This window comes from Eretmochelys imbricata, chromosome 18 (assembly GCF_965152235.1).
Source record: "Eretmochelys imbricata isolate rEreImb1 chromosome 18, rEreImb1.hap1, whole genome shotgun sequence".
NCBI lineage: Eukaryota > Metazoa > Chordata > Testudines > Cheloniidae > Eretmochelys > Eretmochelys imbricata.
The window spans coordinates 17,837,867-17,854,978 of NC_135589.1; the positions used below are offsets into that span (position 1 = coordinate 17,837,867).

Sequence of the window (17,112 nt, forward strand, 5' to 3'; positions counted from 1 at the left end):
CGGGGTCAAACCGGGGACCTCTGGAGCGTAGTGCATGAGCCTCTATAGCATGAGCTAAAAGCCAACTGGCTGTTAAGCAGACTCATTCTCTCTCTAAGTGGTCTTGGTGCCTGTCAGGGTTCCCTCCCCACTCTGAATTCTAGGGTAGAGATGTGGGGACCTGCATGAAAGACCCCCTAAGCTTGTTTATAGCAGCTTAGGTTAAAACTTCCCCAAGGCACAAATTCTTTGCCCTTGGAGGGTATGCTGCCACCACCAAGTGATTTAACAAAGAATCAGGGAAAGGACCACTTGGAGTTCCTATCCCCCCCAAGCCCTTACACCCACTTTCCTGGGGAGGCTTGAGAATAATATCCTAACCAATTCATTACAAAGTGATCACAGATCCAAACCCTTAGGTCTTAGGACAATAGAGAAATCAGTCAGTCAGGTTCTTTAAAAGAAGGATTTTATTTAAAAAAAAAAGAGATAAAAATCACCTCTGTAAAATCAGGATGGAAAATAACTTTACAAGGTAACAAAAGATTCAAAAACACAACAGAATTTCCTCTAGGCTTAGTTTCAAAGTTACAAAAAACAGGAATAAACCTCCCTCCAGCAAAGGAAAAATTCACAAGCAAAACAAAAGATAATCTAACATGACTTGCCTGGCTTTTACTTACAATTTTTGTAATATGAGAGACTTTTAGGATGGTTTATAGCAGAAGGAGTTTTCTGACCTGATTCTTCTCTGCTTCCCAAGAGAACTCACCAAAACAAAACCTCCCACCCAGATTTGAAAGTATCTTCTTTCCCCATTGGTCCTCTTGGTCAGGTGCCAACCAGGTTATTTGAGCTTCTTAACCCCTTACAGGTAAGGAGGAATTCTAGGCTATCCTTAGCTGTATGGTTATGACAGTGCCACTAGATGGGACACAACACCACACCCAGGAGATGTGTGGGTTACATCCCACTGATCGGCGCTGAGGACATGCAGCCACTGACGTGACTGGACCACTAGCCTGGAAAGGGAGAGGTTCCTTCTCTCACATTAACAGTCTGCACTCTAGTCAGTCAATATGTTCCTGTGTCTGTGTATGTCTGGAGTGTGACTGCAGGGAACATTTGTGTTTTGGGTCTTTAAGATCTGCTCTGTTCTCTCTAGTTGTGTTTCCACAACACAATCAGTGTCTTTACTGTGCGGTAGGTCTTGGAATCCTGAAATGGTAGGTTAATCTCTGTGAAAACTCTGCAGATCCAGTTTAAGCTACAGAGACAGTCTCTTGATAGAGTTAGTATACAAGCTATGTGGGTTTTTTTTTTTTTGTTAAATGCCACTTCTTGGATTGTTCACTTCCTGATCCTCTGTCATGTTGGCAAAATAATTTTGAGGATTAAATCCAGGATTAGCCAAATAATCATCTACCGAGATATCAGCATAAGAACGGTGGGAATTTGGATTGGGGAGCTCGCGTCTGTGTGAATCAGAGGTGAGACTGAAGTAGGGTAGAGATTTTTATCTCCCTCTATACACAAAATAGTTGAAAGAGATGTGTAGATAAGTCTGCTAATTATTTTGATGGTCTTTCCTGCTAAAAATGCCCTTATCATAACCTAGATGCAGAGGGAGTGGGGGTTCTCCAAGCATGAACTGTTCCCTAATAGACTTACTACTATTTTAAATATTAGAAATTACTCTCCCTGTAAGACTTCAGAACCCTACCCCCCTCACAAGTTACTTGACGTCTTCATTAACCTCTTTAGAAAATATTCCTATTATTAGGTCTCTCTGTACCAGCTGTGGTTCTGCACCCCCCTTGGAGTGAAATCCAAAATCAGGAAACAAGCAAGTCACGATGGGAAGCAATAAAAAGGAAGCTGTTCTTTCTAACTGTGACAACATGAATAAGTAATGGGAAACAACAGGACTAAGTGACAGCTAAATGGCAGAAACCAAGTCATGGAGTCAATATGGCCCCGTTGTCTTCCAAACAACATAGATGTATGGTGTCTGGATGCAACACATGCATGTTTCATGTGTATTATGTAAATAGGAGGTCCCAGTTAATTTCTAACTTCTGAACATAATAAACAACATCCTTGTATCTGGGCTTGTTCCTTCCTTTCTGAGCTAGAAGGGATCACATTGCCAGCTCATCTAAATGAGGCCTAAAGATACTGTCAGGTGCCTACCTCCACCTGGTGAAGTTCTATAACTAGCAAATCACAGACTAAGTGTTTATGCCATGTTTTGTGTGTTGCATAATCAGGGCTATTGACACGATCCATCTGATGCTCACTAATGGCAGCAGAAGAGGACAGGCTGTGCCGTGTGGGAGGAGGAAGTGATCCATCTAAATACACTGATGGTGTTTATTATAGATGATCCCAGCCCTTTAAAATACCTCCTGGGCTGCAGCGTGAGTTCCACTGCATAACACTGAGTTCTTGACTTAAAGAGGAAAATAAGACTCCCTTACTGCAGGATGGGAAGAGTCTTAAAGGGGCAGGACTATAGTTAGACTTCTAGTCATGTCTCTTCTTCCTCTTTCTGTTCTGGGTATATTTCCTTTATGCTCACCTGTGCTGCTGAACATACCAGGTATAGCACTTCCTACCCCACTGTGTCCAATGAAAAGTTAATGGATGGTCTCTAATACAGAAGGTACAGCAGAAAACCAGCAGCAAAACGGCTAATGTGAAATAAACTTGGGCCAAATGACAAAAAGCCCTGAGAGAAAGGGGCAGTAGATACTGCCCCACCCTGGTGTCTTGGGGAGTATGTGTGGGAGATATAGGGTCACCTGTGAAGAGAGGTTCTGTGTCTCCTGGCTTCCTGATGCTCCCCTTGGTTCCCCTGTCAACCCTGGCTTTCTCTGCAGTGGTTGCTGGCGCCAAGCCCCATTGAAGCAGAGCTTCCTTCTACATGCAGATCAGCTTAGCTCCTTGGTAATGAGGAGAAATCAACACTTTTACTTATAAAACTCCTAGGGAACATGAATGTATAATATGAAATTACTTGAGTGGATATAAGACAGGGATCCAAGTAACCAGATCCTGTGATGCAGTCAACAGCATGGGGCAGAGATCCCTCTCTTTCTGATTAAACTCTGTGCTGTTCTCTACAAACTGTACCGTGGGAACTGATTTCCACTGGGTTGGGAGCAGAGGGAGAGATTTATATGGAAGTTTTAATTCCAGTCTTAGACAAGAAAAAGTCTTGTGTGTTTATTGCTTGTTTTGTATATTTATTAAAACTATTACCAAAAAAATAGGATCAGCTGGAAAAATGTTGACAAACTTACACACACTGACAAGAAAACCCCCCGACCCTGAGGCCCAGCTTTATAAAGGAATTTAGGGGTTGCTACACTCAGTGTTGCAATGCCTAAGTCTCATTTCCCAAAGGGATTTAAGTACTTAGGAGCCACAATTGCATTAACAATGGATGGGATTTAGACTTTTAAGTGCCTAAATTACTTTTGAAAATGAGTGTAGGCTCCTAAATCAGTCAGGCACTGCAACACTGAGCACAGCAATGCCCAATGCTTTTAAAAATCTGGGTCTGAGCTGACGTGAGTTCAGGGCAGTTGTAGGTGCATGGTATCTCTCAGGATTTGGCCCATAACGAGGATAATACACTATCAGCCATCTTTTCTGTGTTCACAAGGTCTTATTCTATACTCTACAAAGAAGTTCTTTGAAGAAAGCCATCACTCTTAGAGTTCTACAAAAGCAGAAATGTTTCTGCAGCGATCACATCTTTGCATGTACAAACTAAAGTGATCTCTGAAGTCTCTTGCACAAGCTCCTTACATTCTGAGATCTAATAATGAGTTACCAGCCTGAGCAATCCTCAGTGATTCTTCGCAAGGTTTAGCTTGGATTCTTCATTTGATGGGAGTTCATGTGCACACAACTCTGGCTATGAAGAGGACTCTGTAAGATTCTTTAATGTCTCCTTTTAAGGTCAGTACAGCTGCCACCATCAAAGGGTGATCTGGCTACAAACAAAGAATATGTAAGTATAAGCAGTCCTCTTCATCTGGCAGCTAGAGCCAAAAGTCTGATCAGATTTTGTAAATTATGCCTTTTAATATCTTGAAGTTATCAGATGTGCCAGTTATGGTTATAGAGAATCTCTCTTAATAACTGCGCTAATCTAATGAAAGCTGGGAACAACAGGGCACTCCTTCCCTAGTGGGGAGCATGGCATCATCAGGTTACAGCCATGACAACAAGCAGGGTGTGGGTGTGGCATACTGTGCTGTACTGTGGGTTTGGGAAAGAAATGGAGATCCTTTATCCATGAGTTGTGTAAGAGCCAGCTCTGGTCACCAGGAAACCCTGAGTCAATATCAGGGCCTCATACCATGAACTCTAGTTCCTTTTGTACAGAATGACAGCAGCCTTCTAATTTTGGAAGATGCTAGTCATCCTGCCACCCCGACAGGGATCCCTGCAGAGAGAGGAAACTGAGAGAACGAATAAGAAACACGTGAGGATGAGGCATGGAGAAAAATCTCAGCTTGTAGGGACAGTGTCTTGAACATATACCAAGGCCCTGTAGAAGGAACCAAAGCAAACCCTGGTACCTATGGTGGGTCACAAAACAAACTCAAATAAGTAGTGAACTCCACAAGAATTAACGGGTTTTGTTTGCAGTAAGGGAGATTTAGATTGGATATTACCAAAAAAATTGCTAACTCTAAGGATAATTAAGCACTAGTACAAGTTTCTAGGGAGGCTGTGGAGTCCCCGTCATTGAAGGATTTTAAGAATAGGTTGGACAAACACCTGTCAGTGATGGCCTAGGTATACTTGGTCCTGCCCCAGCATGGGGGGATGGGTGAGATGGCCTCTTGAGGTCCCTTCCAGCCCTGCATTTCTATGATTCCATGAAAGAGACAGGAATCCAGGGCTACCACAGCCTGGTACTGCAGCAACATGCGTTTAAATTTTGTCTGTGATTTCATATGATTGGGGCAGCAGAAAATCTTTTCTTTGTTGAAATCTAGCATGAGAGTGCTTATCAAATGACTCCCACCTGAGCAATCTGACCAAAGCAGTGACTTTAATTTAATACTAATAAACTTTTGCTGAAAGGTGCTATGTAAGTGCAAAGATCTTAATGCCTCATATAAGGTATGCGTGATTATGCCCCTCATTCTCATCTCACAGATGGATCAATTGAGGCACAGAATTTATGTAGCAAGCTCCCAAGGTGACACAGCCAGTCTCTGGCTTCTGTTCTCTAACACTAGACCCTGTATCCTGTTTTCATGCAAATCAGACACTAAGTGAAGCAGGTCTATTGTTAGGTTTCAGAGTAACAGCCGTGTTAGTCTGTATTCGCAAAAAGAAAAGGAGTACTTGTGGCACCTTAGAGACTAACCAATTTATTTGAGCATGAGCTTTCGTGAGCTTCTATCTAAAGTGAGCTGCACTGACGATGACTCGAAGACTTGCTTCTGAGCTGATCCTGAAAGCTAGTGAGACTGTGCTCTGTTCCCTCTAGTATACAATAATTTCCATAAACAATATGCTTTGGAAATGTTAACGTACATCAAAGTCAGCAGGTGGCATCCAAGAAACATTGATGCATTTGATTTGACCACGATCAACTGTTCCTTTAACAGGCTCGATGGTAAATCCCTTCTGTTGCAGGAGTAGTAGGTTATCCAAACTGAACTCTACGTTCTGCAGCAACGACAAGCAGTTAGTGAAGTAGAACACACGCTGTTAGTTACAGCCAGCTCAGCTTCTGGGTACAAAAGACCTTAGCTTACAGGCTACCTCACCCTAACCTGTAGAACTGTGCCTCCCACCTGCCAAACCTCTTGTACCTTTGCTCCTGAGACATGAAAACAAGCAGTGAATTTAATGTGCTTGGTTGTAATGAAGCACACTCTGGCTAAAAGGAGAGTGTCTAGAGATTTTTCATGAAATTAAACTAACTTGTTGTCTTGAAGTCTCATTTGCGGGGATCACAGTCTGTTTCATTGTTCAACAAACCAACCCTGAAAGCTGCAGCTAAGTGTAAGTTCAGAAGGTTGTTTTTATAAACAGTTGCCCGTAACACTTTGTTGTTAATGTGAAAGCTGCTAATTTGGTCCATAGTCACACTTTTATTATGGATTTAAGAATTAGGGGAGAAATGTATTCAACTAATTGTATTATCTTCTTCTAATATCCTCCTGCTGATTCCTCGTCTCCCCTTGAAAAATAAACGTCCATCCTTTCAAACAATACTAGTGCTTTTATAATATGGTGTCAGGCTTAATGGAGATCCAGAAAGTCATTTAACGTGGGATCTCTGCTGGCTCTGGATTCTCAAGAGCAGTTGGTAGCCATTTGCAAGTGCTGACTCAATTTCTGAGCTGAGTGCATTTTTCATTTTGTTTACCTTCTTCGATGCAAACTGAGCTGTCCGTATAGCCCCGATTTTCAGCTCCCTCACTGCCGGAGTCCCAGAGCTCTCTGCCTGGATGTACTCCAGGCTCAGGAGGAGAGGCTTTGCTGGTTCTTCCAGCTCTAAACAGACATGGATCAAGTTAACTTTGGAACAGCCAATGAATGTTGGTCCCAAGTCAGGCATAAATGACTTATTGATCAGTTGGTTGAAGATGGTGTAAATTATGCCAGAAAGCACCAGCAGAGAGAGTGGTAGTAGGAAAGTCCACCAACAAGAGTGTCTGAACAGTTCCTACCACACTTTGACTTACATACCAACGGGTTGGAAGGAAGAGTGAATTTAAAGAAGGGTAAGGTCTTGTTAAATTGTGTCGTCTTACACATTCCTTGCTTTTTCTGTTTCATCCTTCTATTCAGGCCCCTTAGCGTGTAAGTTACACTCACTTATATTCCTTTGCATCTTTAAATGGGTGTAGTTTACATATCTCCTTTGAATTTAAACCCATATCTTACATTCAACCCTCCCATTTAGTTTCTGTATTAGCAACTCCTTAGGTCTTAGTCTCTGATCAGAGCAATGCTGAGTGTGCATATATGTGAGAATTTTATAAGCATTTTAAAGTAAACCTTCACTTGCCATTTACAGAAATGCAGCTAAAATACATTTCTGTGCTGTACTGTTAGTTTATCCTTTTTCACATACTAAACTGAAAAACTGTCTAATCCACATGAGGTAAAGCCCGCCATTCATGTGGATGAGAAATTCTACTGTATTAGATTTAGAGAAAATTCTTCTCCCGATAACAAGTTTTTCTGCCATTTTTATATTGAGTCAAACCCCATCCATAATATTTGCCCTTTGGCATTTGACTCTGGTACCCACATGCTGGAGGTGCGATCTCCTGTGAACTTTTTTTAACACAAATGGACACAGATAAATCTATGTTGATAGCACTCTCCCACATTAGAATAAAAATAGAAAAGGCAGGTTGTTACCTCCTTTTGCTGCTTCTTCAGACATGGGTGATGTTATAGCCAAAGACTCCACGGGCACATCCAAGGGATCACTTCCTTCCACAAACATCATATGGTTTCTTGCAGCACCCTTCAGCCAGATCACACGAGCTATTTCCTATGTAGGACAAGAATTCTGCAGATGCAGGTTACAGCCCAGGTCTTGATGTAATAGTAATCTCGACACAACTGTAATAGCTGTCTAGAAACGATTGTATAATCTGTCTCAGTTGTTTGCAGGCACACTGGCAACTGACCTTAGTCTCTCCTTTATGTATGCAATTATATTCCATGATGCAAGAGATCTTTGTCATCTTCATTCTGCAATCAGCTGCTGACTTGGTAGGGGACATGTATTTTACTCAGCCTTTCGTTCTGTGGCAGAGTGTCTCCGTGATAACAGGGCAAAGCATTCATCATAGACCTCCCAGACAGGCAAAACTTATCTGGTATAAAATATGACCTGTCCGAGATTTGTGAACCTGGGCCAGGTTTCAGGCACTCATCACTGATTTCATGGTTTTGGGTGTGGAAACCATGCATAATTCAACTCAGCCACAATTAGATTTCTGGCTTTATCCCTACCCGAAACTCTGGGAATGCAAACTCACCTGAAATGTTTGCAGTAACCTTTTTACTTGCAGTATTGGTAGCAGCCACTAGGTGGCACTCCTTGCTAACTGTTGGCTAGTCTCTCCTAGGAGGTGGGAATATCACCCTTGATGTTGCCCATCTGGCTTTTGTCTAAGCCCAGTCCTTGCTCCACAGAGGGACCACTCCCTCCCCATGCAGAGGAACAGCAGAGCAGCTTCACAGTAGAAAGAGCAGCCTCTGTTTAGGAAGGGCTTTTGGGGCATGGGCTCTGCAGGAAAAGATCCACTATCCCAGTCCCTTCAACAGATTCTCTGCACTGGGAACCTATGTGAAGTTGTGCTCAGCAATTGACAAGGGTATATGCTGGCTCCCCACAATTTGCCCAGCTGCGAAGTGGGGTTATGTACGGAGAAGAGGGATCTTATTCCAAGTCATTGTGAATTAATAACAAAATACAATTATTTCCACTCCTGGTAGAATCCCAATGCCCATGCTGATAAATTCAGTTTGAGCCATATGGCAGCCTTCGATTTAAGAGTCCAGATGCCGTGAGGTTGCCTTACCTTGCCAAAGAGCACAACCTTGAGACAGTCAGAATAATACAAACTTTCATGGTCTGGACTGAAGGTAACAGTGAAATCCTGACTCTTCCTAGGCTCAATTCTGCCCTCTACTGGAAATATGTTGAACACACTTAACCCACTGTAGTTCTGTGTACCTGGAAGAGCAAAAAACAGAAATATAAGGATGACAGAAGGAGAGCTCTGTTCTACCTCTCTTTTTATATTTCTGTCTCACTTCCTTTTTTGTCCCAATGGTAAATGAGTAAAATTTCTGGTGCATGTTTATGCAGCAAAGTTGGAAATCTGGGTGTTAAAAAGCCTAGTTGGAACCACCCATGAAGTTTTTCAAAATACCCATTTCCCTGGAGGAATTGGAGAAGTGCCATTAAACCATTCTTACTTTCTTGTATTAATTACACATAAATTGATCTTGCTATGTGATGGGTAGTATGCTGAGTGGGTTTAACCAGATCTCAACAATAGAGTCTTCTTACTTGGGAACGTTCTCTTAGGCTATGTAAACTTGTACCAACCAGGAATTAATAATTAACGCATTTGCTATTAGTGAAGCAAATACTGTCCTTAGTTACAGTGTTGTGACCCCCACCACTGCAAGGCTTCAGTGGACCTGAATGGACCAAACACGAGGCAGAATTTGGCTCCTATATCGTACTTGATTAATGAGATGAAAAACTATTTACCAACAAAATCTGTCCGTCCTGGGGGAGACGTGATGAAGAAGGGAAGTCTCTGCTGCTCTTTGTCCCTTGTTTGTGAGAGTGACTCTAGTTTGATGGAGTATCTCAGGGGCAGAGTAGAAGTGTTCTGTATCTGGAGGGAGTCATTGACACAACAGCATTTTAACTGGGGAAATGATTTAAAACCCTGTAGGATGTGTATTGTGCAAATGGGCTGAAATTGTTCATTGCATGCTGAGGTGCCATACATGGTGCATATGGGTTACTATTATCCACAGTGCATTCTTCTTGCCAGACAACACAGAGCTTTTTCTACTCTTGGAACCCACCTGCAGGAAATACATGCTAGTTGCTTCCCATCAAAGCTTTGTGATGCCTGCACAGTGAAAGATTTAATAGACTAACAGTTTGCTTCTAGCACTTGGCCTGTTCACTAGATTTGGGATTAGCAGTGTGGAAATCTACAGCAGATGAACGAATCAATTAAACTGTTCTCTAGCCTATCCTGGTAATCCCTAGCTGGGCACATCCCCATCCCACGGAGACAGGAGGCAGGCACAATCAGGGTGGCTACAAAGGGGAACACCTGGGAGGGAAGGGCAAGTAACTCTGCTGCTGATGCTTGAGGGGCCATTTCTGGCCTCCCTCACCCTTATGTGTACTGGACAGAACCAGGGAGAAGAGCATTCAAGAGGTGGTTTTAAATGTGCAGTAAGACGCTCACCCCTCCCCAGTGCCTCTGTAGGCAGAATTCCCCCAAGCAGTGCAAAGTCAGCTCAGCACCCCTGCCAGGTAGAAGTACTGTTAGCCTTTAAGACTCTCAGCTTCTAATGAACTCCCTGAACTAACAGTTTGTCCCGGGTGTTCATCACAGGCTTAAAAGCTAAATGTTTAATGAAGCAACTTACTGCTCAGCATAACATCCTGTCAGGAAACTCTCTTACATGCTTCTGACCAACTAGGAATGGTACTGACCCACCACTAATCAGGTCTTTCAACTTGACACAAGGGAGTTTCCATAAGGTCAGGATTTACCTTGAATGTGGAAGTGACCTTCTCTTTTGCTATGACATATCCCATATCGAGCACTTCTCCTTCCACAGAACAAGCAATTGATGGAGCCACCCCATGGCCAGTAATACTGAGGGTCAGGGTGGCTTTTATGCTCCGGATATCCAGAGTTTCAAAGAACTGCAAAGAAGGATGTTCATACTGGTCAACTGTAACAGACACTTGCTTTAGAATTTCAGGGTACAATACAAAGCCAGGGCTAAATGCCAGCCCTGGTCCTTTATAGAAAATCACATCCCAGGTCCTTTATAGAAACATCTACGAAGAGGATAGTTCCAGGGCTTAGGGACCATCGGGTCATTTATCTGTGGGCATGCCCATTGACAGTAGCATTCTGCCTGTGCTGGGGTTAGAGGTGGGGCTAGGGCTGGTTCACACTGGATCTGGATTTGCAGTACTGTATGTGTGTATCTGGGCTTGAGGGCACTTAGACAGCAAGCCAGAATTTGGCCCTACTTTCTTATTCTGATTCTGAGGGGGCTTATATTTCCTTGTCTAAGAAATCTTGAGGGACTGAGGGACTGGATGCTCAAAAGGAGTTAAGAGTGAAATCAGTGGAAGTTAGGAGGCTAAATAGAAGTTTGGAGCCTACCTCTTTCTGAGCATCCAGCCCTGGATCTATAATGAACTCTCCCAGGGAGAATGACCTCAGTGTGATACCAATGTACTAAAGAACACAGCTTATCTGACTGCCCATTACTAGAACAATGTTAAGCTGCTGTCAATGTTCTGTTAAGGGTCAGACTCCTATAGAGCCATGCACATTCCCAATAGACAATAGAGAGCCCACTGTGTATGTCTTTAGACTCCACTGTTGTGCACTGTGCTGTGCATCAGCTGCCTACTTTCTCCACCCAGAAGTGGCTGCATTTCAGACGAGCTGTCTGTAGTTTGCAAAGCACTGTGGGATGGCCTGTCTGTGTAGTTTGCAAAGCATTCTGAGATCCTTTGTTAGGAAAGACATTCCAGGCATAAATTAATATAATTCTCCATGAAAAAAATGCTAAAATCAGGTCTTAACCAGTCAAATGTCTCTCAGAACTCCTTCAGCATGAACATTCTTTATTTTATTATTTGTGCACCAGTACTGACATTATTTTAAAAATATATTTTTGGGCAAGTCTTGTATTTTTAAATGCTTCTGATTGCTTATTATTATCCATGTGTCTCCCCGTGTGTAAAATATTGTCATATATATATAAAATATTTACTCACCAATTTACTCTCATTTGGACAAAAAGAAATGAAGAGAAACTGGTTTTCCCCTGGCTCAAGAGTGCCAACTGGACTGATCAATAGGAAGGGCCCATTGGGGTTCAGGATGGAGAATCCTAGCTGAAATGTTGCAACTCAAGGAAATGCAAGTTTATAGGTGACAAACTAAGGGAACAAGAGCAGGATTTAAAGATAATTCAAACCAACCTGTGGTCTATCAGCTTTTTTAGCGTTAGTGAGCTAGACCAAAGAAAATAAAAAACAACCCAATTCTTTGCCCAAAACTCAAATGTCTGAAACAGGGTTTTTTTAGTTAAAAAAAACTTGTAATAACTTTCCTGCAGCTCTGTCCCTAGGTTTTGCCTGGGGTGGGAAGCACACAAATTAAACCAGCATATGAGAGATGTTGTTCTCTCAGATTTTTCTGGCCCTGTTTAGACTAGGCAATACTGGTAGCCTAGAGAACAGCCTTTTCTAACTGAAGATTTCCAGAAGTTGGGAGAAGTGTTGAGCAAAAACTTGGCTTTTGGCTCTCTGAGCTTGTGTGTGTCATGTTGGTGCTGGAGTTGGCTGCATTGCTAGTAGCTTTTGCCCTTTTAGAAAGGGCTGAAGCATGAGCATGAAAAGCCTCTCAAGTCTGGTTTTTAAATAGAGATTTGCCAGCAGAAAAGTGAATAGTGAGAATTTTACAAAAGCATTTAGATTGGAAGTGGTCTTCCAAAGTTCATTTCTTCCAACCCTGTAAAATAGATTTTACAGGCTATCTAGCTGTGAAAGATGGGTACCATAGTGAACTACACTGTCTCCATTAAAGGTGCTTTTACAATCCTAATGATGAACAATTCTTGCAGAAATAGGGCCAAAGTCAACAGTGCCTGAATAAGTGGGTTGTGGAGAGTGAACACTCGAGTCAAGGATACTGCTAGCTGCTCCTGGGAGATGTTCTGTATTGTAACCCGTTCGATTATTCTGTGGCCTAAAATGTATAAAAACAACACTTTCAGAAATGTTACTGTAATCAACCAGTAAGAAAGACCACTAAATTGGACACTCCAGTTTCTAACTCCAGTGCTGCCTAGGGCCATCTTTAGTTATGGTGTCACAATATTCATTGCACTCCAGTGTTAGACAGAATGGCCAGGAAATAAAACCATTAATGTTAATTCCAAGAATGAGCTAGCAAAAAGTTCTGAAATTAGTGACAGACTGATCCTTTCTTTCAAGATAGAAAGCAACAAATGTGACACTTCTAGTGTCTCCCAGTCTTTCAAGAAAGAAGGTCAGATACCTCTCAGGTGGCTGTTTAAAAGTATTTACAATGCATGAGACTTTTTACTCTTCATCTTACTGGGATTTCCTAAATGTGGTATTTATAAATCAACATTTTATAGCCAGCCTAGTTGTGATGAAGGTTCCATGTATTAGAAGGCTGTCATGAAGAGGCTAGACCTGTCAATGACCACATTGTATTCTCCAAACATTATTTGGCTAGAAAATTCTATCCAGGAGGGAAAAATGCATCTTCACAACCCATTTTAGTAGTGGATTTGTTTTTAACAGAGGTTGTTACAAAAGACCATAAAACCTCAAAGAAGAATTGTTAGGAGTAGTTTGAGTAATCTTCCACTGCATCAGATCTCCATGCATGACGGTACGTATGAGAGCTACATTTCACTCCCACTTTTCGCTCTGCTAAAATGTTCACTCCATTTCTGGGGCTGGTGTGCAGTGAAAGTGCACAAACACAGGTGGTCTCCATTAGGGCTACTAATTACATCTCTGGGCATCAAATGGGCTCTTAAGAACCTTAAATGGTTATCTGGGCTCCTGATTACCCATTTGTGTGACTACATCTGGCCTAATTTAGACACCTATGTTTGAAAATTGATCCTACAGCGAGTAAGAAAATCATAACAAAGCTACATTTAAAAGGAATTAAAGCCAGGCAGAAAAACCTCAAAAGTTGAATTCTAACTTCATACCTACTGCGACCTCTCCAAAGTTGATGATGTTTTTTCCATTATTTGAAGTGACCACAACAGATGGTGCTACAGCAGGACAGTGCAACTCTAGGTACAAGGTGTTATAAGGACTGGGGAGATGGGAAAAAAATGTTTGCTGTTAGATCATAAAATCTGGTATTTGAAATCTGCTCTTACTCTAACACATATGCATAATGCTTTTTCCCCTCCTGCATAAAGAGACTGTATAATTCTTGGCTTCTTTTCTTGCATCTGCATAGGCAGAAGAGGTGGACTGAACCTGGCACATAAACTTTACATAGTAAATATTCTCTAAGGTGCTTTGATATTTGCAGGCTCAATTCTGATCTCAATTATGGTGGTGTATATTCTAAGTTATTCCACTGATTTATGGGGCAATTAAGATCAGAATCTGGCCTTTTCCCCAGAAAACAAATGAATACTTTTTTCAACATGTGCCCCTACTTTCTTCTGACCTTTCTGATCCACTATAAATTGCATTCATATAGTGTCATGCTGCTCATTTATACAGTACCTGTACTTTAGATTTTCCGATCCTCTCTTTTCATCAGTATCTCCACTTGCAACAAAGCAAGGTATGATGTATCTCTCAAACTTTCCTGTGAAATTCCTAATCAGGGAATACTGAGCTGCAATATATTCTTCAGAGCTAGAGAGCACAAGAATATGGTCTTAATAAGAAGAAAGCAAAAATCATGTAGTAACACAGCACTCTAGTATTAATGCCAGCAAGCAGAATATTACATTGCAGACCTGACCTAGTAAGCATTTGCATTTACTATTTATTGATCATTAATTGTTTAAAAGTAGACTTTAGCAGTAAAGCTGTGTGCTCATTTGTTACAAGGCAATGGATCTGCTCAACAGAGGGAGGTGTTTAATAAGTAGTTTGCTTTTCTGTTCATGTCACAGAGAACAAAAATTATGAACTCAGATACTTAATGTCACACTAGAGAAGACAAAACAATTCTCAGTGTGATTCTCCCATGCTGGATTTTCTACTGAAAATCCATTTTGCAAACATTTTCATTGCATCTTTTTATATTCCAATACTATTCCTAAATTACATATTTCTGTGATAGAGTACATCTGGCAATGCCTCAGAATTCTCAAATACGCATTTCCTTTGGAATGAATTGTGTAGTTACAGTATACTTAAACAATTCATGATTAAAAATACAAGCTGCTTATATGCTGATAGTTAATGGATTACACTGAACGTCTAATTCTTGTCCAAAGCATGTAAGGGGCCAATTCAGCAAAGCACTTAAGCATGTGCCTAACTTTAACATATGAGTGGTTCCATTTACTTCAGTGGGACTACCCAGATACTTGGGACTACTTAGTTACTTAAAGTTAAGCACATGCTTGAATGCTTTGTTGGATCAGGGCCCTCAAGCACTGGACTTTCTTATTAGATGGTATAAATTTAAATGAATAAACTGCTAGGTACCACATGAAATAAATGTTAATTTTCTGTCAGCTGACCTGCATGCTGCAAAATGACTACCTGGAAGCTTTAAATTAAATCACTGTTATATTTCCCAATGGGTGAATTTCGCCCCATCCTAGTGGTGGTCCTTAACTATACACCATTTAACTGCCAAATTCAGGTGTCAGTGGGTCTTGGGCAGTGGGCATGAGCCTTGTACTGCCCTCGGTGAATTTTACTCGATACAAATGCAACTAATTTATTTGGAAGGGGTGAATCATTCACTGTCAGTTTCTGTCATCAAAGTGTTTAATCAGTCTCCTATCTGAAAAACAGGCCAATTGCCCTTTAAACTGCTATTGTGGTTGATTCAGCTGAGTTATAGGACAGCCACGTTTAATGCTACACGGTACATTCTTTCAAGCCCACAGCTCTGCTATTTGATCTATAATGAGGGATTCTCTGCTTTGCAGGAGAAGTTCTGACAGTGTAGATTAGAAGCATTGCTAATTTTGGAAATAACCTTTGTAATAAAAAAGGCTAGTTCTCCCCTAAAGTTAGATTGCTCGCTCACACACAGGGATTAATAGATTAATGAAACCAATGTGGCAAATGGCATTCGTTCGCTACCCAGTAGAAGCTGCTGCTACTGACTTACTTGGTTTTTATTTCTTCTGGTTTTGGTGGCTCAAAGCCACTGCTAGCAGCTGCATATTTACTGTTTTTGACCCTCAAAGGCTGTCTGAAAGCGGCAAAACTTGGTTTCTTTCCATCTTTCTTTCCTGCCACAGTTTCGTCTTTCCTCTTCTATAAATACAGCATTTTATATGTATATATAAATATAACATGCATGTGATACTTCAAAGCTGTCTCAGTAATTTGGACACCCAATTCCTATTAAAATCCCATAGGTGGCTACAAATTATTATAGATCAGGGGTTCACACACTTCATTGCACTACGACCCCCTTCTGCCAATAAAAACGACTACACGATCCCAGGAGTGGGGACCAAGCCTGAGCCTGCCCAAGCCCCGCCGCCCTAGGGTGGGGTGGGGGACAAAGCCCAAGCTCCAGGGCTTCAGCCCTAGGTGGGGGGCCTGTAAACTGAGCCTTGCCACCAGGCCCTCAGGCTTCAGTCCTGAGCAGTGGGGCTCGGTCTTTGTCTTCAGCACCAGGCCCCAGACCCACCTTAGGGTCCTGGCCCACAGTTTGAGAACCACTGTTCTAGATTATTCTGTGGAGATGCTCTAGTCAGGGATCATGGCTCCACTGTGTGAATGCTGGTGCAAACATACAGAAAAAAGATAGTCTCTGCCCCAGAGAACTCCCAATCAAAGTATATAAAAAGAGGTGACAGATGGATGTAACCAAAACCACAAGATAACAGCGATACAATTATGATTAGGGCAATAAGCAATGGATACAGCACGTCAGCAGCCAGCTGGTGGTGGTCAAATAAAATAATAAAAAATAAAGTGAAATTGGACAATTCAAGCTTAGAGCTGCTTCACTCAACCTCAGAGGGCAAATCCTCTGCTGGAGTAAATAAATGCAGCTCTATTGACTTCAGTGGAATTTTATTAATTTACACTAGCTGGGAATCTGACCCATTTTCAAAAGTGCCTAAGTCACTTAGGTGCACATCCCATTTTCAGAAGTCCCTTTTAGGCACTTAGGAGCTCCTAAGGTACTTATGAGCCAAAGTCCACTTTCGAAAGTCAGTCAGGTGCTTTTGAAAATGTTACCCTATATTTATTTATTTATTTATCCAGTCTGCTGATTGCGTTAACTGCCACTTTGTACCGCTAATCACTGGTATATGATTCTTGGCTTCATTTATTGTATTTCTAATTGCAAATAATTTTATGCGAAATAAGTAGTGCTGTAAAAATTAGCTTGATTTTCCTTTGAGAGTTGGCAGAATAACTAAGCGCACTGATTTTTTAAACTGTTCTTACTTGCATTTCCAATTCACGAATCTTCTTCAACATCATCCTTTGTGCATCTGCCCTGCACAGCATTTGAACTGCCTCTTCTCTGATTAGCTGCTCTGACAACACTGGTCTGAAGTACACTTGTATCAAGCATTTCTGAGGTAGAGAGATTGCACACAATGAATGACATTGGG

At 41.7% G+C, this 17,112-nt stretch overlaps 1 protein-coding gene across 1 annotated transcript in view; it reads right to left on the reverse strand.

Annotated features, from left to right (window-relative positions):
* Window positions 1-3,884: 3,884 nt before the first annotated feature.
* CFAP74 (cilia and flagella associated protein 74) overlaps window positions 3,885-17,112 on the reverse strand; it is a 105,299-nt gene continuing 92,071 nt past the window's right edge. The window contains exons 27-39 of the mRNA XM_077837397.1: window positions 16,943-17,074; window positions 15,642-15,790; window positions 14,066-14,200; window positions 13,531-13,640; window positions 12,469-12,524; window positions 11,549-11,668; window positions 10,298-10,453; window positions 9,266-9,395; window positions 8,565-8,719; window positions 7,390-7,525; window positions 6,386-6,513; window positions 5,545-5,679; window positions 3,885-3,983 (exon numbers count right to left, since the gene is read on the reverse strand). Coding sequence (XP_077693523.1) covers window positions 3,885-3,983; window positions 5,545-5,679; window positions 6,386-6,513; window positions 7,390-7,525; window positions 8,565-8,719; window positions 9,266-9,395; window positions 10,298-10,453; window positions 11,549-11,668; window positions 12,469-12,524; window positions 13,531-13,640; window positions 14,066-14,200; window positions 15,642-15,790; window positions 16,943-17,074 — 1,641 coding nt within the window. The remainder of the gene's footprint in view (window positions 3,984-5,544; window positions 5,680-6,385; window positions 6,514-7,389; window positions 7,526-8,564; window positions 8,720-9,265; window positions 9,396-10,297; window positions 10,454-11,548; window positions 11,669-12,468; window positions 12,525-13,530; window positions 13,641-14,065; window positions 14,201-15,641; window positions 15,791-16,942; window positions 17,075-17,112) is intronic.